Source organism: Excalfactoria chinensis, chromosome 1 (genome assembly GCF_039878825.1).
Source record: "Excalfactoria chinensis isolate bCotChi1 chromosome 1, bCotChi1.hap2, whole genome shotgun sequence".
Lineage (NCBI taxonomy): Eukaryota > Metazoa > Chordata > Aves > Galliformes > Phasianidae > Excalfactoria > Excalfactoria chinensis.
The window spans coordinates 113,736,939-113,762,206 of NC_092825.1; the positions used below are offsets into that span (position 1 = coordinate 113,736,939).

General features: G+C 40.5%; 1 protein-coding gene across 7 annotated transcripts in view; it reads left to right on the top strand.

The window, feature by feature from the left end:
- The window catches only part of SH3KBP1 (SH3 domain containing kinase binding protein 1), a 215,334-nt gene that overhangs the window by 89,853 nt on the left and 100,213 nt on the right, over nt 1–25,268 (top strand). For 6 of the 7 annotated variants that reach the window (XM_072330073.1, XM_072330081.1, XM_072330089.1 and 3 more), the window contains one exon: nt 17,699–17,805. In XM_072330073.1, coding sequence (XP_072186174.1) covers nt 17,699–17,805 — 107 coding nt within the window. Of the gene's footprint in view, nt 1–1,868; nt 1,990–17,698; nt 17,806–25,268 lie in introns of those variants that run through there. The other variant, XM_072330132.1, reaches the window with a different exon arrangement.

Consider the following 25,268-nt stretch of genomic DNA (forward strand, 5'->3'; position numbering starts at 1 on the left):
CCCACCTAGTTACAATAATATACTTTGCTCTCAGCATCTTTGCCTGTCAAAGGGTGACTCACAGGAAGGAGACTGCCTCCGAGCGGCTTACTTGGCTTTTGGAAATCTAGGTGCAGACAAGGAAGATTAATAACAGAGGAATGATACAGAATCATGCGGGGCAGGGAGAGTTAAAGAGTGAGCTTAAAATGCAGTTACAGCATACCTGAGGTTGGAAGGCCACCCTAGAGGTGGTCTAGTCCAGACCCAGCTCAAGCAGCAACACACAGATGAAGTTGCCCAGGACAGTGCCTGATTGAATTTCGTCTGTTTCCAAGAATGCTGATTCCACAGCCTTTCTGGGCATCCTGCTCCAGTGTATGACCAGCATCCCAGTAGAGAATATTTCAGTAATAACTAAAGATCCTGGTCCTGAGAGACCCTTGCTTTCCTGTTTTTCTAGTTACTTGACAAATAGCAGAGCGCTGTGCAGATAGGAACTTGTAGTCTCAGTGCATGCAAGTCATGCTTCAAGGTATGAGTTCTGTGTTACTGCAGAAATGTTTCAGGCTAGTTTCTCAAAATGAAAACTCACTACTCTGTATTTACAAAGACATTTTGGAGAGAAGTGCTGAGGAGAGTGTCATTGTGTATGGAAGAGAAAGATACTACTTCTCTGAAAGAGTGGTCAGGCAGTGGAACGGGCTACCCAGGAAAGTGGTGGAGTTACTGATCATGGTGGTGGTCAAAGAACGTTTGGTCATTGTGTTGAAATATGTGGTTTAGTGAGAATTATTGGTGATGGGTGGATGGTTGGACTGAGTGACCTTGTGGGTCTTTTCCAACCTTGGTGATTCTGTGATTCTATGAAAAGGATAGAGGAGTGCCAGCAAAGCCTGAGCTGAATGTATTGAGGATGGGGTAAGAGCAGAGCTAAGAAAGCAGACTTGAGGCAGTGTTGGCCATGGACCCATTGGCAGATGATGAAAGTCTAGAAAGGTCAAGTAAGTGTAATTATGTTGGGTCAAGAGTTGCCAAAGCGTGTCTGCTTCTCCTGCTAGTCCTCTCCTATTAGAGCAGTAACTCTGGCATAGATGGCTCTGATGGCTGTCATGTGGCCAGTTGGTCCTAATAGGCACTGTGTCCTCTAACTGGTAGCTTTAAACAGAGAACCTTTTGCAGCCTTGTTTTTCTTTTAAGAGACATAGCTCTCACAGGTAAACAGAGGTTATACAGATGTTTCATATGAAAGATTATCATGATGGAATGATAAACAGAAAATGCTCACCAGTGTAGAAGGCTGGCAGTAAACTCCACAAAGGAGCAATCTCCAGAGAAAGAGATCCTGCCTTAGTGGTGGTCAGCCCTTAAATGAGATCTGGGAGAGGTGGAGCCAAGCTCCACCCCTTCCAGTAGCACAGCTGAATTGTCTTCATGTGTGCTCCCGCTGCTGACTCACTGCTTGCCTCAGGTGGTCAATCAGAGGTTCAGTCTGTGTTCAACAGTTTCCCAGACACTCCTGCAGTGGACAGGCCCAGAACAATTTCATTTTCAAATACCTGTCTTGAAAAATTTCTTCAGGTAATCGTGATACCGGTGAACTGTATCTACACATATTCCTTTATTTCTAACTAACAGGAGTATTTTAAAATGAAGGATACATGTATGTAGACCAAAGCTACATACAAATATGAATATGTGTGAAGTAACTAAGAAGAGATAAATAAAGTCCCGGGATCTGTGATAGGCGGTGTGAATAGAAGAAAGCAGGCAGTTAAGGTATGTTCAAATTTAGATATTAGTGGTGCCTTTTATAAATAAACTGTTTCTTGTATCATTCGAAATCAGCAGTCAGGAGGAGAGAGGGCAGATGATAAATGACTCATTTGCTTGCTTTCTTCTTGAGATTATTTTCTTTGCCAGCCTGAGATAACAGATGTCTTAAAGATTAGGAATTCACAACGGAATAACACAGGACAGTGGACAGGCAAAGTGATATTCCGATAGCCTGTAAGTATTTTTGTTCTCTTCTACTTTATTGCTTATTGGATCTCAAAATTGAGAAGAGCTATTATTATTGATGAATGACTCTGCGTGCAAACTTTCTGGTTCCTTGATTTTAGTAAGGAGAAGCAGTTCTATGTTTGGACTGTAATATGCTCTTGTTCAACGTGACTCAGCCTTTGGTTACTGGCAAGTCGTTTGGGCTTTGGGAAATAGGAAGACTCGGCGTCTGTTGTGCTATACATCCAATATAGTGCTCTTTGCAGATTTGTTTGATTATCGATGGGAACAAAATTTGGCTGTTTGTCATTTTTAGCTGCATGAATTTTTCAAAGATACTTCAAGACAGCCTGTCTCTTCAGCTTGCATAAGTGCCCATTTCTCTGCAGAACTGTTCATAGGTGGGAGTCTTGCTCTAATATGTTCTCTTCAAAGACTGCAAACTATCCAGATGTGTATTTGAAGGCCAAAGGACAGTGGAACTTGAGACTTGTTACAGGAAACTGCAACCCAAACTGGCCATGACTGTTTGTTCTTTGTAGGCTCCTGCACTTAAAAACGTTGAGAACAGAATCAGATGTGAAGTAATTATTCTGACTCAGAAAGGGAATATTCTTTTACTCCAGCTTTAAGAGGAAGGCTAGATACCTTGGTGAATATTTTATCATTCACGTGGATCTCTGTGCTGAGTGAAAGCACTGAAGTGGAAAATGAAGGACTGATGGTTGTGCAGTGACTGCCAGCGCTCTTTGCTGTAAAACAAGGACAGTGTTTTCTCTGGGTTTATCTGGAGGCTGTCATATTGGCACTGAGTGATGTAGTCTGTTCTAGAAAGTTGTCTTCTTTTAGAAAAGCTCTTTGCTACTGTTTTTCTCTGTTTCCATGTATAAATTTGACTTTGTTCACTAAATTATTTGGAGGTCAGAGGCATTCTACACACATACACATCCACTGCAATTTGTTTTGCAAGACCATGCATCATTTCTCTTAGCACTAAGGCCAAATGATCATCAGACTTGTTGTCATTGGTGCTTTTGGTTAATCTGCTGAAAAAGGAGATGAAGAGTGTTGTGTTTGCTTCTTTCTGTTAATACCACGTCACCATCTGCGCTTACTGCACTCTTCCCATGAGTAAATGCTCTCTTATTCTTTGTCATAACAAAGGGTTGTTTAAATTGGAGATTCGGTGGAGACTTCAGCTCTCTTAATGGGTTTTAGGATGTCGAACATCTGTGAACAGTGCAAGATAGGAACATAACAAGATAAATGATCTGAAAGGAGAAAAGGAAATGAATTTGATCAAAAAAGACTGATTTAAGTCATAAGTTACTTACAAAGGTATTTCTGTAAATAAATAACATAAATTACCTCAGAGGCAAATAAGTTATCAGATGCTTCAGCATCTTCAAAAAAAAAAAGAAAAAAAAAAAGAAAAAAAGAAAAAGCTGTACATATCATCATCATAGTATCATAGTATACATATATTTATATTAATTTATCCTTGCAGCAGATAGGTATGAAGTATCTACTGTGTGGCGCTGCCTGAGATAAGAAGTCCTGGTTTTGCTTATTTCTGTTCGTTTTTCCATCTTAGGTATTGATATTCTGTGTTTAAAGGCTCTCCATATTGCTGAATGCACTTACTCTACATTTTTCAATAATGCGAGCAGTGCAAGCTTTATAATACAGGCATGATTCTTATTAGTTCCCAGGTGCTACATTTTGTGAGGGTGTTTGGTCTGGTATTGGTAGGTGATTTAATATTTGCAGAGCACTGTGTCTGGATGTGGTGTAGCTCTGCAAGGAAACATGCTTTTTCTGCTCAAAGCATATGAAATACTTTGAGCCCTGAGAACAAATATGGATGTTAGCCTGGAGTCTCAGTGGCTTCAGCAGTGCTGGGAGGTGCAAGGCATGTTGGAGAGGCTGCAGCCAGGGCAGCCTGCTGGTGAGCACGTCGTGATTCCTCAGCTCTGCCAGGGCTTATGGAGCTCTGAATGCCTTCTGCTCCCCTTCACCGTCAGCATCAGAGGGGAACCAAATGTGTTGGGTTTTGTTTTGTTTTGTTTTGTTTCTTTGTTCTAAAGCAAGACTTTTAATGGATATTTGTACGTCAAGTATTCAGGTTCTGCACATAGTACAAGAGTGTTCAAAAGTATTTGACTCTGAGTACTGAAGGAGTCATTAACAACTTTCTTCCTGTGAGCATACGTGGTTTCAATCACTGTCATGGTTATTTATTTTTGTGTGTCCTTTCTATTCTATAATAAGAAGTCCCCCTAGGTAAGTCTAATTACCAAAATCATGGCTTTAGCATTTGAAGCAGTGTGCAGTAGTGCTGATGTACTTATTTGGGACTCTCTGAAGAAATGAAACTAGTGGACTGACACACAGTAATGGTTCCAGTGACTGATGCAGCAAATTAAATATTTGCATATCGCATTTTGTGTAAAATATATAATAGGAAGTTTGAAGTCACGGACTGTCTGTTGTCTGTCATGGTGGCAAAACGTCCATCAGCTTACATTTAGATGGTACAGAAGTGAGCTGTTGGAATAAGAAGCATTTTTGTATTCATTCTTTCAAACGGATGGGAGAGGTGTGTGGACTGATCATATGCTCCTGTTCCTGTATAAAGGTGGAATATAATATTGAACCTGTGACTGTGCCTATCTACTGTCTTAGTCTATATATTGTATGGTATTAAGGAATACAGAGGTGGAAATGTGTTGGTGGCAAATTACTAAGTAATTGTAAATCTTGTGCGTAAAGAAGTGCCAGGAGCATATTAAGACAAGTTGTGTGTATTTATGTTTTCATGCTTCAGTAGTGGTTGCCATTAATTAAGGGGAAGAAACTACAGAAAAAAGGTTTTGTTGTATTGGCTTTTTGAGTAACATGATTGATCTATTAATTACACAGACTCACTCCCAAAATATTTCAATCCTAATAAAGCTAGAGGGTGTCTGCAGGATATATCTACATGTTCTTGTTTCTGTTACTTTATTTCATTCTTGCTAAGACAAAATTGCATCCCTATAGGATTTCAGTTTTTATTTGTCATGTAAGAAATCAAAATAATAGGAGAATAGTGCAAAAAGGCTGGAACAGTTGGATATTGCATAGATGTAAGAAGGAATGTTTGGATTTAGTGTGTAGGTGCCAACTATTGTATCACTTTGATATTAGCATCTCTTCTTGAAGGCGGAAGAAGCTCCAAGTTTTCTGTTTCCCATTTATGCGAGAGCAGCTCCCGTTCCCTGATCACCTGACTACACCTGTCTTAACATCCAGGGTGACTTTCCTATTCTGCTTATTAGAATTAAAATATTTGTAGGCCCTCTCACCTCTTCCTTGATGTTGAGTTATTCCTTTTATTCCTATCTCTCTCTTATATATATATTTTTTTAATGCAGTTCATGATTACAATATTCCATTGTGTAGTTTGTGTTTGCGCCTTGGATACTTGCTTTGCAATAACAACACACCAGTGTTAAAAATCTAACTGGATTTTGCAAAGCATTTGAAAGATACAGAAACAAGGATCTTCTAGAGTGAACTTTACCCTTTATGTGCCAAAATATCTGAGTATACTTGCAAATCTCTCTCATGTTGTTAACATTTAATTATGTTGGCTATTATGGCCAGATTAGGTCTCTAGGGATAGACAAATAGAATCTCTAATGGAACCAGGGGATAATCATTTATGCTAAATGCAGCAAGGGAGATCAAGTAGTTTATAACAGGCTGTTGGAAGGTGACTGTAACTACTACTTAAGTGCCCTGGGTGTTCTGTATATTAAAAATGCTTTTTTTTTTTTTTTTTTTTCTTTTTAAATTATTTTTTTTAATATGTTTTTATCATCTTAACTCTTCTCCCAACAATCTTGACATATTTGGCAAGGAAACAGCACATAATTCATGTGAAAGGTGTATGCAGTGAGGTGAAGCAATAGGCATAATGCGGAAAAACGCGGGCTACTTACTAGCATCCAGAAGATAAGTCAGTGAACATGGTATAATTTAAAAGTTTTTGCCTGTAGTGCTTAGTATGTATTTTTGTAATAAAACTCATGCATTAAAAGCAGTGGTAGTATGGCTGGCTTCTCTCTGTCCGAACTGCGTAGTGAAGCACAGATGCCTGAGATTGCCTGAGGTGATTGCAGGAGGTGTATTTAAAGGACCTCAGTTGTCCAGAGGAACTTTTTAATGTAAGAATTGATGTACTGAAAATAAGCTCAGAAAGTTAAGGTGGGAGAATTAAGTGAAGCATGCCTGGAAGCAAGAAAGAAAATGTTAGCAGAGATTGACATGAATATCTGGGGTGCAACCATATAACAGTTACACGGCATGTCCAAACTAGATTTTGGAAGTGGTTTGTCCACCCATTGCCATACCTTTCTCTCTGTCACTTGAAGAAAACGTGCAATTCACTGCTGACGGTTTGATTTGCTGCTGGTCCTATGTGTTGTTACTTTGGTATTAATGATAATAATTGAGCAAATCCCTTCCAATTACGGCTGGAAGCCTCTGGGTGTATGCTACCTAGCAGATTTTAAGGTGTAAGACCTGCTCTCTATGAGAGCTTAAGGTACAAGTCAGCCATGAAAAAGCTGAGTGTTATACCTTCTGTCTCTTTTGATTGTTTTGTCAGTTTAATTTGGTGAAAAGGGATGCTTATCAATACCACAGGGCTTTGTTTAAATAATGGGAACAACCAAGAAAATCTGGAAGAATTTCGGTGGCGTTCAGAGTTTCTCACCACCATAAGTTGAAGATGCTGCATGGCTTGCAAGGTGTGGGTATCGTGAAACACTTGCCTCCCTTTCTCCAGCACTGCTTGGAGAGGCTTGTTATGCCCCTGCACTGTGTATGTGGGCTGGTGACTTGCCAAAACAGAGCCTTTTCCTCCCGTTCTGTTTTCACATTTCTGTTGCTCAGTTTTGGAGGATAGTGATACATGTCTGATTTGGCTGACACAGAAATACTCTTCCTGTGCTTGTTGAAGGAGTATCTTGTGTGGATACTGTGGCACTGTTCATTTACAAAGAAGATGGGGAACACTGACTGTTGCTCTTCAATTTCAGTGCCATGACACCTTTTAGGAAACCTGCTTTTTGCTTAGCTCTCATAAAGCTAACCATTTCTAAGGCTTCAGTTTGCAAACCAGAGAGACGTGGGAGAAGAGAAAACCAAGAGCGGATCTTAACAATGCTTATAAATATCTGAAGGGCGGATGTCTAGAGGATGAGGCCAGGCTCTTTTCAGCAATGCCCAGCAACGGAACAAGGGTCAGTGGGCACAAACTGTAACATGGGAAGTTCCATACAAACGTGAGGAGGAACTCTGTTGTGAAGGTGAAAGAGCACCGGAAAAGGCACAGAGAGGTGGTGGTGTCTCCCTCTCTGGAGATATTCAAAACCCACCTGAATTCTTTCCTGTGCAACCTACTGTAGGGAACCTACTTCAGCTGGGTGTTGGACCTGATGATCTCTAGAGGTCCCTTCCAACCCCAAAGCTTCTGTGATTCTGTGATTTATTTATCCTGTTTATTTCCTTGTCTCTTGAACTTGTATTCCCAGTCACCTGGGCAACCCACAAATAGCAAAGCACAGCATATCATGCTTTTTAAAATGGCAGGTTATTTTGGATTATAGCATTTTCGCACTGTTAGCTGAGAAATAATACCAAATCTTAACATGAGGAGTGCAATTGAGGGCTCCTCCTGGTGCGTTCTCCTTTTAGCTAAGCTGAAGGACAGATCGTTGTATCACCTCGCCTGCTGAGCTGCTGCGTGTCCCCGGCTCAGAGAGCAGCACTGTTCTCTGCTACATGTTGAGGATGTCACAGCCTAGTTGCTGTGGAAGATACATATGATAGGGTTTCTGTTCAAGTGAGGACTTGTCACCATGTTAGAGCTGAAGAATCAGGCCCATTTCATTGGATCAAGCAAGCAATTTCTCCAGTTTACCAGGGCATGTCCTCGTTTCACCTACAAGCTTCCTTGAATTTGGGATTTATCTAGGCTTGCATTCCAAGGCAAAAGATAAAGGCAAAAGTAGTTTCCTAGAATTTAAGTATATCTCTGAACAGGAAGGTGATGTCTGCTCTCTCTGTGGATTTATGATTGTTGTTTTTTTTTTCATTGAACTTTGTTGCCCGTAATTGTTTCCAAACAATGAAAAATGAGAGCCTAGCTTAAAAATCTGACTGATGTTCTAAGGGCCCAGTATGAAAGAGATGTTTGATTTTTGTTGCGTGGTGGTGTTTTATTGCAGGTGCTCATTTTGTAACAGCTCATTTTGTGCAGCATAATTAAAATGAGTTGTTCTGTTTGTTGTGTCTGTCCATCATTTTTGAGGTGTATTTGATGCATACTGATAGCTGTTGGACTGCAAATTAAATCCTGATGATAGATTTTTAGCCCTTGATAATAATAATAATAAAGGCTTACTTGGTATTAGTGTAGTAGAGGTTAGAGTAAGACTTGCTCTGTAATATCTTAACACAGGTGTAAGACCTGTTAAAAGGCACTGGTAGTCTGGTGGCTGAAAATCATAGAATCACAGAATGGCCTGGGTTGAAAAGGACCTCAAAGATCATCTATTTTCAACCCCCCCTGCTGTGGGCAGGGTCTCCAACAACGAGAATAAACTAGTTCAGTTATTGCGTTCTTTTAGAAAAAAAAGCCATAATTTTCAGAACTCTTCTGGAGGTTTTTTTTTAAGTTGGACAAAAGTCACTTTTCAAGACAGCGGTCTTCAAGTACGAAGTTAGAAATTTTGGAGTTTGCTGTGTAGAAATCCATTCAGTTGGATTGGAATCCCTTAAAATGAGGAGAACACAAGCTGAATTGCACAGTGGTTTCACAAGTAGAGCTGTTTGCACCCATTCCCTTTATTTTGTGAAGTGCTACCATTTACAGGCAATTTAAGTGGTGTGGATTATGGGATGGAACATGAGTAGTGAGCAAGGTGCAGCAGCAATTCACATTTAAATGTGATTTACTCAAACACTTTCTCAGGAGATCAATGCAAAGAAGCAGTAATGAGTTAAGTAATCAACTGGTTCTCAAAATGTGGCTGAGGGAATAACTGGAATTATTCAGTGACAACTTTAGATCTGTGGAATGCCAATAGAAAGAGAAAAGGGCTTTTATGGGCCAATTAAGATTTATCTTGTGTTGTTTCTATTCTAACATTCTGAAACTTCATCTGTCATCCACAAAAGTGTATTTCAAGTTTGTGTGCCTCTCTCTCTTTAGAGATGCTAATTTATTGACACAGATATCATATTATCTGCAGTATTTCTTGAAGCTCCTTGTAGAGTTGTTTCTTAGGAATTATATGCTAGCTAGTTTAAAAGTCTGTTTCTATAATTAATCCTTGAAAATGTTTTGAATATGAGAAAAGAAACCAAATATAAAAATGTGCAAGATCTTGTGTTGGTAACAGGCACCCTCATCTCTATCAGATGTTAACTGCATAGGGGATGATGGTGGATCCTATTACAAGGCATGGGACCTTGTGCTTGTGGCAGTGAAGTCACATAGTCACACTGCTGAAACATTCCTTGGCTTGCCAGTATCACAATGAGGACAGAAACAGTTGTTGCTTCTTGGGCTGCATAGTTCATGAAAGACACTAAAACAAGCAACAGATTTTTACTGTTGAGAATGGGTAAGGTAATGGCTTGTTTGACAAAAGGTGCTGTCAAACCAACCTTTGCTGCTGAGGGCTGTTGTTGCATCTCTTCCATCTGTAGGAATGGTTGATTTTGGAAGTGATGACAAGCTAAGGGAGCTTGTCCAGTGTTTATCAGAACTGTGTAACTGCTTTTTAACTGCAGTTTCAAAACCTTTTCTGAAACCCTGCCAGCAAGTCCCAGTTTTCATTTTATTAAGGAGTGTTTCACATGGGCTGCTGATCCAAATTAGGCACTAACAGTATGAAGCTTAAAAGAAAGAATTTAGACTTGTGGCTTAGATGAACATGCACATTTTCATTTCTGCATGTGTCTAGGTTAATGTGTAGTTTAATACAGTATTCTATGCTTTCCCTATAAAAGACAGAGCATCATAATGCAGGCTGTGTGGCAAGTGTTCCTGTTGAAATTTGGACTCACTTTGTCCAACTTTTTGTTGATGATGGTGTGATACTTTGACCACGTTCTTGGTATTACACTGACAGAAGTGTCTATGCCTTATATATGCATACAATACATTTCAGACTCAGGAAAAAAAAAAACTGTTGTAGATTTTTATGTTTAAACTGTGCAGCTATCTTTTGAATTGTCTACAGTTATTTTTTCTATACCATTTGCTTCTGCTTCAGGTTGGACTTCAATAATGATTATGGCTTCGTCAGCATTTCAGTTCTATCTGTTTGACGCACAAGCCTGGCACACACTGTGGCATACAGAAGTGACCCAGTTCTCAATTAGTGGTTTTCTCTTAAAAGCATATAGCTACTGGTGCCAGGTTGCTGCTCTAAGTCACTTCCAGTAATTACTGCTGTTGTGTGAAAGCTTCATACCTGATGTAAGACTGCATGTTTTCAAACGAAGAATGAATTTATTGAATGATATGAAGTCTTATAGTCTTCTGGCTGGGAGTGTGTATTAAAATGTGATGGCATTACAATGTCATCAAGGCTTTCATGTTCCTTACAAACAATTCTTAGTTATAAAACTCACAGAAGCAATCCAGTGTCTGGAACCTGGAAGTGCTGCTGTGGAGTCTAGAAAGAGATGACACCAAAGTGGGGGGAAGAGTCAATATTCCTGATGGTTGGGAGGCCCTACAGAGGGATCTGGACAGGCTGGATTGACAGGCTGAGGCCCATGGGATAAAATTCAACAAGATCAAGTGCCAGGTCCTTCACTTTGGTCACAACCCTAGGCAGTGCTAAAGCCTTGGGGAGGATGGCTGGCATGTGGTGTGGAAGAAAAGAATCTGGGGATTTTGGTTGACGCTCAGCTGAACATGGGCCAGCAGTGTGTCCAGGCAGTCAGGATAACGATGGCATCCTGGCCTGTGTCAGAATAATGCGGCCAGCGGGAGCAGGGAGGTGATTGTCTTACTGTGCTCAGCTCTGATGGGGCTGCATCTCGAATACTGTGTTTAGTTTTGGGCTCTTCATGAGAAGAAAGAATTTGAGGCCCTGGAGTGTGTCCAGAGAAGGGCACTGAAATTGTGAGGGGTCTGGAGCACAAGTCTTATGGGCAGCAGCTGAGGGAACTGGGATTGTTCAGTCAGGAGAAGAGGAGGCTCAGGGGAGACCTCATCGCTCTCTACAACTGCCTGAAAGGAGGTTGTAGTGAGGTGGGGATTGGCCTCTTCTCTCAGGTAACAGCGATAGAATGGGAAGGAATGGCCCCAGGGGTGGTTCAAGTTGGATACTACAAAGTATTTCTTCTTTAAAAATGTGGTGAGGTATTGGAAAAGACTGCTTAGGGAGGTGGTGGAGTCACCATTCCTGGAGGTGTTCAAGGAAAGGACAGATGTAATTCTTAGGGACATGGTTTAGTGGGCAATATTGGTGATGGTTAGACAGCTGGACTAGATACTCTTTGAGTTTTTTTCTAACCTTAATGATTCTGTGAGGAGAGCAACAACTCCTCAATAGCAGTAAAGCTTCAATACACTCATAGTAATACATTACTTACAGTGATGGCACATTATCTTGTAGCTTAAATGTGTTTAATGGAGTCCTGCGATCTTCATGATTCAGCTGCACACATCAAAGCAGAGCACTTTCCAGTTCATCTACTTTTAGAAAAGCACAGCAGTTTTACATAACATGTTTTCTGGAGTACTGGAAGCACCTAAAATATTCTTCCTCCCATTGCCCCTCCTTGCAGTTTTCTGGTATAGTTTCACAAATAAAAAACAAGCAAAACAAAATACATTTTTTCCCTCTTAAAATATTCACTCACCCAGCTTAGTTCTGTTTTTTGCTAGACAGGGAACAGTCTGCAGTCAGGATATTTTGTCATCTGGCCAAAACCATTCTAACAGCATGTGGTTGGTGAGGGAACTAGAACTGACATGTCACATCCCAGGTCAGAAAAACACTGCCAAAATCCTCCAGGAAAAAAATATTGGAAATTAGCAAACCTGGTTTAAAATCTTTTAAAATCTGAATAGTACTTCTACTTTTGAGTGGGTCTAAAATGAAGTCTTTGTACTATGGAAGGTAATGATGAAATCAACATTAGCATTTAGTGTGATCAGGGTTTTGAAGTCCTTCAACACTATCTTCCATGTGCTTTATAAAAATGTTATATATTTATATTTGCATATATTTAAACTAGCTGTTTGCCCTTGATTAGGTGAGGCCTGTTTCTCAAAAGCACCTAGTCAGGGCAGTGCTTTGAAGAAGAACTTTTCCCAGAAGTAAGCTTGTAGCTCAACCTTTTCCCTAACATTTGCAATTAATATACGCTATTTGGTGATTTATAATTAAACAAAGGAAAGAAACAAACCTGCTGGTAACCATCTAGACTGGCAGTCCAAAACTGCTGTCATATTATACATGTCCTCTTAGTTGTACAGTAGTAGCCTTTCGTCTCTTTGCACATTAAATTTAGAACTGGTTTCTGGCTGAGTCATATCACACTCTTGCGTGCCTCACCAGAAGACACTGTACCCTGAAGCAGTTCCCCTCAGCTGCAGATTTATCTCTACAAGCTGGAAGGATGGGAAGTGCAACTGATCAGCAGATACTGCTGCATGCATGGGAATGTGAAGTAGAAGATAAGAAACTTTTCCTCAAACTTGTAGTTTTCCTCACAATAGACCTGCTAGAAAGGGCCTTCTTTCTCACACAGTTGTACTGTGTTCAGTACTTCATATCTGCTTTACATATGCTCCACTGGATCCCCCAGTGGTTCCCCTCCAGTGAGCCCAGGACAGAGAGGAGTGTGTGTTGGCCTGCAGGGGCTGTAGTGTGCCTTGATGCGTTTGGAGTATTTAGATGTGGGTGAAATGTCTTTAGGCTCAACATGCAGCAAAGCTTGACTCAAGCTTCTCAGTCCCCAGCATAACCCATGCAATTTCCATAGCAACACACCTTTAAAACAAAAGGAGAAGCAGGAGCAGTTTGGTTGGATTGTCTCAGCTGCAGCAGTGTCAATATGTGTCTTTTCAAAATAAACCCAATTACAAAACTCTGTGGCCTAGTTGTGAAGAGACTATAAACCATTTAGGTTGACAGTTTGTCAAGAAGGAGGTACAGATGTTTGCTGCATGGGTGTGTTCTGTTTTTGTAGTGTTTTTGTGGTGTTTTGCTTCTTGTGGCAGTGTCACAGAACAGGTTGCTGAGCTTGTTCTCTTGTCATAGAATAAATGGCATTTGTGCAGTTGGTGGACCTGCTAGTGACAGTCATCATGTGGTTTTCACTGACACTAACAGCACAGGTACAAAGACATTGGCATCAGTAAGCAGTAGGCTCTCTGGAAACCACTGCTGCATGCGCTCAACTGGAAGAGGCTCTTTTGAATCAAGACCCAGTATCCTGCTACAAGAGACAACCACGCTGTTCTTATAATGTGATCAAACATCACTTTGAACAAACTAGATTTGCTCCCTCAAAGTCTTTAAGCGTGTGTTCATTCTTTTTTCCATTTGACCTAGCTTTAGACGTTTTAAAGGTTGAGCTGGAGCATCATCTCACCACACCAGTGGAAAAAGGCCTCTGCAGAGGGTTGTTCATCTGGTGTGTTTGAGTCATCTGTTTTACAGTGACAATAACTGCCCTCTGGAGGTATTAGGTTCTCTCTGCTCCTGAGTGATGGGCTCAGATTGAGACATCCACCTCGGGGACAGCTATGCAAGTCTTAGAATAAAGAAAAAATGGAGCTACTTTAAGTCTAGTGCTTACACTTCTAAGCTACAGGTTTTGATCAGAGTGAAACTCTTCGGGGAATAATTGGAGAGGCTGATCACTGCTCAGAGCAGAGTGACAGTAACCACAGGTAGGGTGAGCAGGAGCTGGCAGTTAGCTGCAAACAAGGTAGACAACCGCGTTGCACCTTTTGCAGTGTATCCAATGTACATTTTTTTTCCTCCCTTGGTAGACCTACACAGTACCAGGTTCAGTGGCTTCGACGCAGCCCGTAGAAGGAGCGGAGCAAAGCCCAACCTGCTTTGCAGCGGTTGAGCTCTTGGTGTCATTGCTTCAGATGCAGTATGCTTTGCAGCAAGTTCTTCTCTAGCAGCATAATGTATTTTAAGAACAGACTGCACAAACTAGGCATGTACATGGTTTTTTTTTTCTACAAGGTTTATTATAACTGCGTAAATGAAAACCGATGTTTTTCAAAAGGGGGAGAGATGTTGTTTCTGTGTGGCTGCTTGTTCCGAACAGTTCCCAACTGCAACTCATAGACATTTTGCTTTCCAAACACATTTGATGTTGAGCTACAGTTAGGAAATTAAAAAGTTTAGTACTGCAACCAGCAGGAAGAGCACAGTGTGGTATTTGCCCGCAGCAGGTTACTTGCTACAGATTGTGATACTTTTCCAGTAAAAGTTTACTGAGCTTTTTTTTTTTTTTCTACTCCTTTTAAAGTTTCTAAAAGCCTTTGCAACAACCTTTGCTGATTTTAAAGTACTAGATTTATTGCCTGCCTTCTAATCAGTCAGTGACTTTTTGCTACCATGTAACTCAGTTTATGCTCTAGTGTGGAGAAAGATGCAAAAATCTTCGTTAATGTAAAAATCAGGAAAAAAAACACAAGTAAGATTAGAAAATATGTACGATCTTCATTGCAGATTTACTGCCCTGTACAGTTTTAAATCGATTTATGTTGATCAAATTTCTTACATTTCAATGTTATAGTGCATCGTTTAGATCTCAGATGATTAACAGTTTAAACTAAACTGTAACATACTCTGCAGTAAGTGGCAATATTAGAAGAAGGGAAAACGCCAAGAGACGGCTGAGACTTCAGTTTTTCAGTCTAAGCTGCTTATTAGCTGTCCCTGTTGGTCCTTTGTGCTTCCTCAGCACGCCGCCTTTGGAGACTTCGTGCTAGTTAAGAAAAAAAAAAAAAACAAACACATAGAAAATCTGTGATGCTGAGCTGGGAATAGTATATTTGCAAAAGGGGAGTTTTTCTTTACTAACAGTTTTTATATTTCCACTATTTATTCAGTCTTCTATTTCTATCAGCTCTATTTTAGAAAACTCATACCCTTTCTCTTTACGGGTGTTGCTTCAGTATAAATAAAAATAGATGACTCTTTGCTGTAGAGCTTCTTCATCCAATTCCTGCACTGCTCAAGAACTGCAGTGCCCAAGTGTTAGCAGGCACATGGTCCCAACAGCACCTTCTTAAACCTGAAGGTATTCACTGCTGGATGTGCTATGTCTTGCTTTAGACCAAAGAGAGAAGCTGGTTGGTACTAAAGCCTTTTGTTGATGCACTACTTTCAACTTAGCTATTTCTTTAAAGAAAGATTCAGGAGGAATGGGAGAGCAGCAAGACAGCAGGAGGCTAACAGATAAGTGCAGACTTTCTCAAGATTCTCTGTAGCAGTAATAAAAAAAAATAAATAAAAATTACTGGGTGGGAAGGTGAAGGATTCATACAGTTCTGTTATTAACTTCCAGAACTGTTTATTTCTTGCTCTTAGTGAGCTCAAAAGTATTCTCCAAGAGTGACACAGTATTGATTATTAAATAGTATGACAACTGACATCTGTCACATTGGGCAACGGTCCTTGCTTGATGTTAGAAATCAAAGTGGGAATGTTATCTTTAGGAAAAATAGATGCCTTCTTACTTCTGCGCAACAAAAGAAGCACTTGGTATGGAAGGTATTTATTTTATTTTCCTTATTCTGAATGTGGCTGTGTAAAGTGGTCAATTTAGGCCCATTCTAGTTTAGATGGTGAAGAATGATCAGTCTTCTGTAGGTGGAGAAAAAAAGCCAATTTGAACTGGTTGGGTTACATTGCATAATGCTGTTTTTATTGGGAGTTGGACTAGATGACTTTTAAATGTCTCTTCGAACTCTAGATTCTATGATCCTGTGTATAATTTTACCATTCAAAACTTGCCACTCATCCAGAAATTCAGTAGCTGTGTAAACTACTGTCATAGTGCACTTAGTCAAAGACCCACAGCCAGTTGGCTCTTGGAGGTCTCCACGGAGGAGACTGCAAAGCCTTTGGGCAACCTGTGCTGGTCCTCTATCATCTGCACATCACAGAAGTGCTGACTGGTATGCAGAGGGAACCTCCTTTGTTCAGTTTGTGCCCATTGCCTCTGTCCTTGCTCTGGGCATCACTGAAAAAAACCTAGATCCATCCTCTGTGAACTCTCCCTTCAAGTATGTATACACATTCATTAGCTCTCCCAGACCCTCCTGTTCTCCAGGCTGAAAAGTCCCAGCCCTCACAGCTTCTCCTCATAGGAGAGATGCTCCTATCCCTTCAGTATCTTCATGGTTGTGTGTTGAACTCTTTCCAGTATGTCTCCACTTTGCTACAAGTCATACAACCATAAGTTAAGTGTATGCCAGTGGATTTGGCAAGCAATATTGTGTAACTGATCTTTTCATTTATGTCTTCAAACTGTGATGACGCAGGGGTCAAATCAGGGGTTTTAACTCTTATTCAGAGCTGTGCATTCAAGCCTGTCTGCAGCCTTCCATACAGAGATTGCTCATGGGAGCCTGGACATCTAATCTGGAGAGAAATCTGGCTGATAGAGCCGTTTTCAGTGTCTAGTTGACTATCAATATTGGCCTACCTTAACCACACTAACCCTTCTTTAGGGGGAAAGGGAGCTTTGGGATGAGCTTTCCTAGTGTTTTCTGTACTCAGAGGGTGGTGAGGCACTGGCACAGGCTCCCCAGAGATGCTATGGATGCCCCATCCCTGGAGATGTTCAAAACCAGGCTTGATGGTTTTCTGAGCAGTCTGATATTGTAGCTGGCAACCCCATCCACAGCAAGGGAATTGGAACTAGATGATCTTTGAGGTCCCTTCCAATCCAAGGCGTTGTATGGTTCTGTGGCAACATTAATTCATAAATATGCATATAAATACATATACATGCATACATACCCATATATAAGAACAAAAAGCAATATGTTTTTGTTTAAAAAAAAGGTTTGTCGGATACGTGTACACCTGTGAAGGAATTATGTAAAACTAAAGATACAAGACGAAGCAATCTGTTGAGACTGTATTTCTGTAAGAACAAAAGCCACATAAGGTCTTACAGTCTCTCCTCCACCCAGTCAGCTTCTGGAGTTGTCTGCACCATTTGTATAGAGCCATAGCCAAGAATCTCAATTTTAGCAAATGCACCTGAAAAGATCCTCTGGATAAAGTTTGCTCGTTTTGTCACTAAGGAATTATATTCTTGTTGGTTACATTTTGACTGTTCAGTAATATCACAGAAAGGAGAAAAAAAACCACAATACAATTTGTTTTCACTCAGTTGAGGCATTATTAATTGATTCAGCATATAAAAATAGTCGAAATAAATAATCTCAGAAAGCTTTCCTCCACTGTCTTTTGATGAATTAATTCTAGATGGATAGACTTAAGTATTGCAAATGCTGAAATTATTTTGATATTATGATAGTGTTGCATATGATAATGATTATTTTTCGTCTTGAATCAATTTGCATGGCTTGTGTCCGATATGAAATTTTGCTTTCATTTTATGATTTTCTCATTTCCTTAATTTTCACTAGGAGAGAGGAACAGACGAAGAAGATGTCAGGTGGCTTTCAGTTATTTGCCTCAAAATGAGGATGAACTGGAATTAAAAGTTGGTGACATCATTGAAGTTGTGGGAGAGGTAAGCAGATTTTTAAAGAAATATATATACAGATGCAGTTCTAGCATATCTTCTGTTTGCTAAGCTTGTATGATATTGTGATGTGTTTTAAAGACGTAATTTAAACCAGACGTTTTTCTTCTCTGACACACTTACGTATCAGTTTCAGGTTACTATTTGGGGTGAAGGGATGTGGTTGTTTGCTTACGGATTTTGTAAGGTTTTTTTTTTTTCCTGCTCTAGCAATTCTTCCAATTTTTCTCAATCAGCCATTGCTTCTGAATTCAATGCAGGGAAAAAGCTCAAACGTTGTGCCACAGGGATATTGAGTTTCTACATTTAACGAACAAGAAGATAGCAGAAAAAGTTCTCAGTTTTAGTAAGTCGGCCCCTGAGAAAAAGCACCTTTACTGAGTTATACATGTATTACAAACTTGAAGCCCTCTGGAGTTGAGCCATGACATTCATCTTTTGTCATCTTTGCCTGCAAATTTCAACAATTGCAGTTTGGTGTAATCAGCTAAAAAATAATAACAACAATACGAATTCTTTAGAGAATCAAGATGTACTTACTCTCAGTGAAAGTGGATATGGAAAATGAATGGATACCTCTAAAAGGCACTGGGAACAAATTGTGAATGTTTGGATAGAGATTCAGAAAGTTGCTGTGCATGGAGTAGAATCATAGAATTACTCAGGTTGGAAAAGACCTCAAAGATCATCAAGTTCAACCTCAGCCTAACCATAGTACCCTAACTTGTGAGAAGAGACCAGACCCGCTCTCACTGTAAGCACCTTTCAGATACTGGAAGAGAGCAGTAAGGTCCCCCCTCAGCCTCCTTTTCACCAGACTAAACAGCCCCAGCTCCCTCAGCCTCTCCTCATAGGGCTGATTTTCCAAACCCTTCACAAGCCTCACTGCCATTCTCTGGAGCTGCTCCAGCACCTCAATGTCCTTTTTATACTGAGGTGCCCAAAACTGAACACAGTACTCGAGGTGAGGCCTCACCAATGCCAAGTACAGGGGCAGGATGACTTTCCTAAAAAGTAATTTTATTGCTGGATCAAGGAATGCTGTTCATTTTCCCTTTTTTTGTTTCATTAGAGATTTTAGAAATATGTTGTTGACATGAATAATAGCGTGAAAATAAAATAAAAAAAAGCTAACGGGAAGCCCTTAAATAGATTGCATTCAAACTCATTGTGAATAGATTTTTCATCAACTGGTTTAGCAGCAGTTTAGGATTTATTAATATTTCTACAATAAATCACAAGTTTAGGTTGTATGATCTTTACTGGCACTTAATCAGCACTTAATTATCAGCCAATTTAACACAGTAATCCAATGAAATTCACTACAGTCAAATACAATGTCTGAATTAAATATTTGAGAATGGCAAGGTTCACACGAGAATAATTGTAGAGTGTTGGAGAGGGCAGTTTTCAACTCAGCTGCTTATTTGAGGACTTTCTGTCCCCCACTGAACGACTCAGCCTTTCCATTTACCAGCTCAGAGTGGATGATTGGGATCTGCCCCAGAGATGGCTTTCTTTCATTGGCATCTGTCATCAGTGAACCTCAAAATGCCTGCCCTGAGGTGTGTCCCAGCCAGATCAAGGATCACGGGCTGCTGCCAACCTGAGGGCTCAAGGGGTTCTTTGATTAGTTACATTATTTATAGGGCTGCTAGATAACTGATGTTAGTCAGTAAACTTTTCCTTCGGGCCACAATCCAACTGAGGCAATCCTGGAAATTTCTCCCAAATATACAGTTCTGGTACTCCCTGTCTGTACAGTCTTGGCTCCTCTCCGATCAGGCCTGACCCAGGAGCAGGTATTTCCGGTGTGATCAGGGAGTGCCTGAATGTCCCAGCCCATTGCACTTGCACAAAGGCAAAAGCACTGTTGAGGCTTACCTGGAGATGGCAGATGTTCTGCACTGCCACGGGCCACCCCTTGACTAAAGTCAGTCATTCTCTCCATTGGACTGATGGTGTGCTCACCTCTTGTCTTTGTGCCTGTAAATGGACGATGCTTATTTCTTTATTTTTACATGACCAATTATATAAATTGAAATGTTGAATGTAGAACACTTAAGGGAGTCCTTTCAGCAGCACAGCTTGTCTAGCCATTCTCCAGACCTTGATATGTAAAGCAATAGTTAACAACAAACAAAATATAACCAGAAGCAGTAAAATTACAATGAGATATAGCATTATGTTCAATGCTTCCGTTGTTGTAGAAGACCATCCAAGCAGGACTTCCCACCATCAATAATCTCCATCCTTCCTGACTCTCCGCAGCACCTGACGTGTCTCTTCATGTGCAGTACGAACAGCTGGGGATGAAAGAGAAAATACATTATTTTTCCAAATTTGCTGTGACTTTAGAAAAACCACCCTGTGCTGCAACAGAAACTGAATGTTGCGATGCATTAATAATTCTGAATTAGGCAGTACAGGAACTGTGCAAAATGTACACACCATACCTCCCTATTTTTACCAGGGTTGGGTTCAGTGTTTTAACCAAAGGAAAAGGTACTGCGGTCATCTGTTTAAAACATCTAAACCAGAAATATTTTTCATGACAATTTATAGTTGCAAAGCAAGTAGCCTGTATGTGCTTCTCGTCTGGGAGCCAGAAATTAATTTTAGCAGTTTAACACATAACACTAGCTCTGTCTACACTAATAATTTTAACTCTGCCATCAGAATCACACATTCAGCTTTGCAGCTTCTGGTTGTGTCAACATTTTTGCTCTTGTATTTATGGAAAAGTCTTTCCCATAGTACTTAAGGACAAAGTAGAATTAAATATATATAGCATTCATAGATGTATATAAAATTATATAAATATAGGCTATTATTTGTTTACTGAGAAGCTTTGGCTTGGGCAGGCAGATCTAATACATTCTGACCACTATGCAGTCTTACTTCAGGTCTTGCAATTCTTCCCTTTGTTTCTGTGACTGTTCTTGTAGCTGTTAAACTTTGAAGATAATGATGACTCAATTGTGTTCTTCTATTTCCATTTTTTGGTCTTGCTTCTTTTAATTTTTGTTAACCTCTAGATATAAACCTTTGCAAATATCTCCATATCTCTATAGAACCATTTGCAGCATCCAGCTGCTTCTCTGCCTCTTTCTATCATACCAATCATTCCGGGTACATTCTTCTTGGAAGCTGGGGTTCCGTTTCATACCATGTCTCTGTAAGTAATCGATGATACTCCTTGCCATTCTGCCAACAATGCCAATACATACAAATAGATTTTCAGTCAACTCTGGTTTAGCAGCAATTTAGGAATCATTATTCATTTTATCATTTATTTATTATTTGTTTTGTGATAAATTGGGAAACCAAATTTTGCAATTCCCCATGGCACTTAATCAGCCGATTTAACACAGTGATCCAGTGGGATTTCCTACAGTCAATACAGTGACTTACTTGAAGACTCAAGAGTGGCAGATTTCACATGTGACTTACTAAAGAGTATTGGAGGTATGTTTCTAAGCTGAATTTCTAAACTTGAGGACTTCCCCCCCACACCAGTCAGCTACTCACCCTTCCCTTTTGCCGGTTCTTAGCGGATGATCAGGGCGTGCACCAAGGAGCGCTCTGCTTTGTTGATGTCTGTCAGCAGTGAATCTCAAGATGCCAGATAATGGTTCCAGCCCAGGGAAGATCAAGGATCATAGCCTGCTGCCATCCTGAGAGCTGAAAGGGCTCTTTGCTTAGGACCATTATTTATAGGACTGTGAGATAATTGAGTCAGAAAACTTTCCATTCTGGCTGCAATCCGAGTGAGGCAACCCTGAAACTTCCAACCAACCATACAATTCCAGTACTCCCAGATTGTACAGTCCTGATGCAACCTCAGATCAGTCTAAAATTCAGGGAACAAGGTCAGGGAGTGCCTGAACGTCCCAGCTCACTGCACTTGCACAAAGGCAAAAACACTGTGGATGCACATTCTGAGATCAGAGATCACAGAATGCCCAGGGGTTTGCACCACAATACTTATCTAGTCTTAATTTACTTATCTTTAAAGAGATGTGAAAGCTTAGTCTATTCGAGCATCTGATAACAGGTGAGGTTCAGCTTGCACTGTTTATTTGTAGGACTTTTTTTTTTCCCTGTTACTCAGCAGCTGATAAGTCACTATTTATTTTCTTGTCAAGGATATGTAATTAGTTTTGTTCTTTGCTTCTGCCATTTTGTAAATCAGTACTAAAAGAATATAAATAATACTTGAGTCTTCATGATACTGAGTATTTTCGTATGAGAAGGTAAATTAGCACATCTGAATGTGAACCTTGGTGATCACTGTTTTCCCTTGAACACAGCTGCACACACCAGCTCTGCACATTGCTCTCCTGGAACCAGGCACTGTGTGTCACTAACTAACCTTATTCTGTCAGTGAGCAGGACTGTAATGTAGCATCTCAAGATTGTAAGATACTTAAGAGCATATCTGAAGATAATATAAACCTGACGTTATAATCAGCTTCCTGGTAGCACATGAGCTGTTTTCATTATGCAACTTAAAGTGCATTCAACCTCACGTAGCCACACAAGTATCTTCCTTCAGTTGCCTTACTTAAAAGTTTTAAGCCTACATCTTTCAAAACTAGAGTAGCGGAATAAAAACCACTTCATCATATCCAATCTAGAATTATTTTAAAATAATTATTCATATGGTTAAATAAATTAGGTGAGACACTAGATTTCTCTTATGAAGTGCATCTCTAGTATTCTTGGAAATTTGAACAACCTTGCTATAAATAGCATTTCTTTAAAACCAGATCAGACTGCAAATATTGGTGTTATAATTGAAAGGTGTAGAAACGTGGAAGTGAAACATTCCTCTCCCCGAGTGTGTGTGCTTGTAGTTAAGGGCATGCTTTTTGGGTTACTGATTATGGACTTGGCAGTCTTAAACTGATAATTGTGCCTTGAGTTGCTACTACTGAAAAAAAACGTTGACAATTTGCTTATTCTGAGGTTAAAGAGAATACATGTATGAGGAGAGCCTGAGGTCCCTGTGTTTGCTCAGCTCAGAGCAGAGGAGCTGATGGAGGCCTGATGGCGGCTGCAGCTCCTGACAGGGAGTGGAGGGGCAGCGCTGAGCTCTGCTGTGTGTGACAGCGACAGGGCCCGAGGGAACGGCATGGAGCTGTGCCAGGGGAGGGGCGGCTGGGGGGCAGGGAAAGGGGCTGCACCACAGGGTGGTGGGCATGGAACGGGATGCACAGGGCTGTGGGCACGGCCCCCAGTGCCGGAGTTCAACACTCTTATGCATAGGGTTGGATTTTGGGTGGCGCTGTGCTTTAGGCATCGTTTATTATGTTCATACAATTCATAATATTGGCTCTTTTGGGTAGAACTAGATCAACAAGTAGAAGAGGGAAAAGAAAGGAATTTAGAGAAAAGATTTTAACTACCTCAGGAAGTATAATTATATGAGCTTTATTTTCCTTTGTGGCTCGTAATAAACAGTTGATGTTGAATACCTTGTTGTTACTTCCTTTTATGTATAAAAAGTTGCACCAGCCAGTATACTTGTTTCATTGCTTGCGCTTCTGCTTATAGGTATGCTGTATAATGGATGATTGCATTGAAATGTCATTCACAGTGTTTTCAAATGGCCATCCAGTGCTACTTATTTCAAATGATAAATACATTATGTGATGTGAGAGAGATTTTTATTTTATTTTATTTTTTTTAAAGAGCTTCCTGAGTTACAAAAATGTCTTAAGATTTTTTTTCAGGGGCCCAAATCATGCTGTGGTGTTTCCCTCAGAAAACTGTATCAGTCGAATTAGTCGCTTTTAAATGGACATAGTCTTTTCTGATTGCTGTGGATTTCTGCTTAGTTGGAATCGATTATATTCCTAACTGACTTTTGGCAAACGAAAACAAGTACTGTTTAGATCAAAATAGCGTGTCTGTGTATCTTTATGCTCTTGTTTAGCAAAAGATGTGTTTAAAATGTCACTTACAGTTGACAACCCATTAGAGTTTCCCTCATGCACAGAAAATCTGTTTCCTGTTGTGGTGTGCTAATCTGGCTTCATATTTAAAGAAAAGGGTTGTGCTCAGACACTTGTTAAAAAAGGGATGAGAGAATTCTTAGCTGTTACCATATGCAGTTTTTGGAGCTGAGATTCCCTAGCAATGTAAGGTGTTCAGATCTAGCTTTCTCCCTTTTTCCTCTTGAAGGTTACTACTTACAAAAGAGGGCTGGCAGAATTGAATGCAAGCCTTCTTCTCAGCTGGCTCCATCAGTGCCCAACTTTACCCAGCAACCCCCAGCGAGGATGGATTACACTGATAGTACTTGTTGGCATTCTAGCCATGAGGATGGCTTTCTTTCTTCCAAATTTGTTTCAAGGATCTATGAAGCACCTGAGGTGTAGCAGCTTCTAAAGCTGCTGCAGGTGATTCTTCCTGGTGCCAACAGGTTGGATAAGATACTTTTTTAAAGGGCTTTTATGCTTAGGGTAGTGGTAGATACTATTAGAAATTCCCACTGTGGTAGAACTGGTTTGCGGCTTTACAGTGGATTGAACCAAAAGCAAGTCAGTTTTGAGAATCTAGGCTTAACTTTTGTATACATTTAAAAATTGGTTTGGACAATTCTTTTTATTATTCTGAGAGTATTTGAATTGCTAAAATAAAACACAACAATGTCTGTTTTGCTTTGAGGTTTATGATGTCACCAGATAGATATCCTTGAAGGCTGTATGTTCACAGTTCCTTCTAATTTATTCTAGTAGACAGAAATTAAGTACAGTAAGATCAAACATTCATGACAGTAGATAAAAATGTTTGTTGTTAAACTAGAGCTTCCCGTTACTATGGAGACCGATACCCATGAGACATTAATGAACAGATTTAAACAAAAAATACATTTGAAAGTAATGGCAGAAGCACTGGGGTGGGGTAGAACCACCCCTAGCAGTCCTTCTCTGCTGGTAGACAGCTCTGGTAAAGTCACACTCTGCACTGAAGCAAGGAATTGCCACAGCAGGGCAACCGCGTTCCTGTCAGCAGGGAGCTGCTGGGCGTCATTGCCTTTTGCATGGCAGTGGCCCTGATGTGTCAGGATTGGGGCCAGGAGCAGTGGCATCATACCCTGCAGTTACAGAAGCAGCCTCTCAGGAGCACAGCTCCCAGGACTGCTGCAAACAGAGCATGCTGCATCAGTAAGAGAGTGGCATGGCAGTAACAGCATGGTGAATTAGCAGTATATGCTTGCAGCCCAAATGGCCAACAGTACCCTGGGCTGCATCAGAAGAAAGGTAGAAGTAGGGGGATGGAGGTGATTGTTCCCCTCTACTCTGCCTTCGTAAGGCCTGACCAGGAATACTGTGTCCAGATCTGGAGCCCCCAACATAAGAAGGATGCAGAGCTGTTGGAGTGGGTCTAGAGGAGGGCCACAAGGATGATCAGAGAGCTGGAGCACATATCGTGCGAAGGAA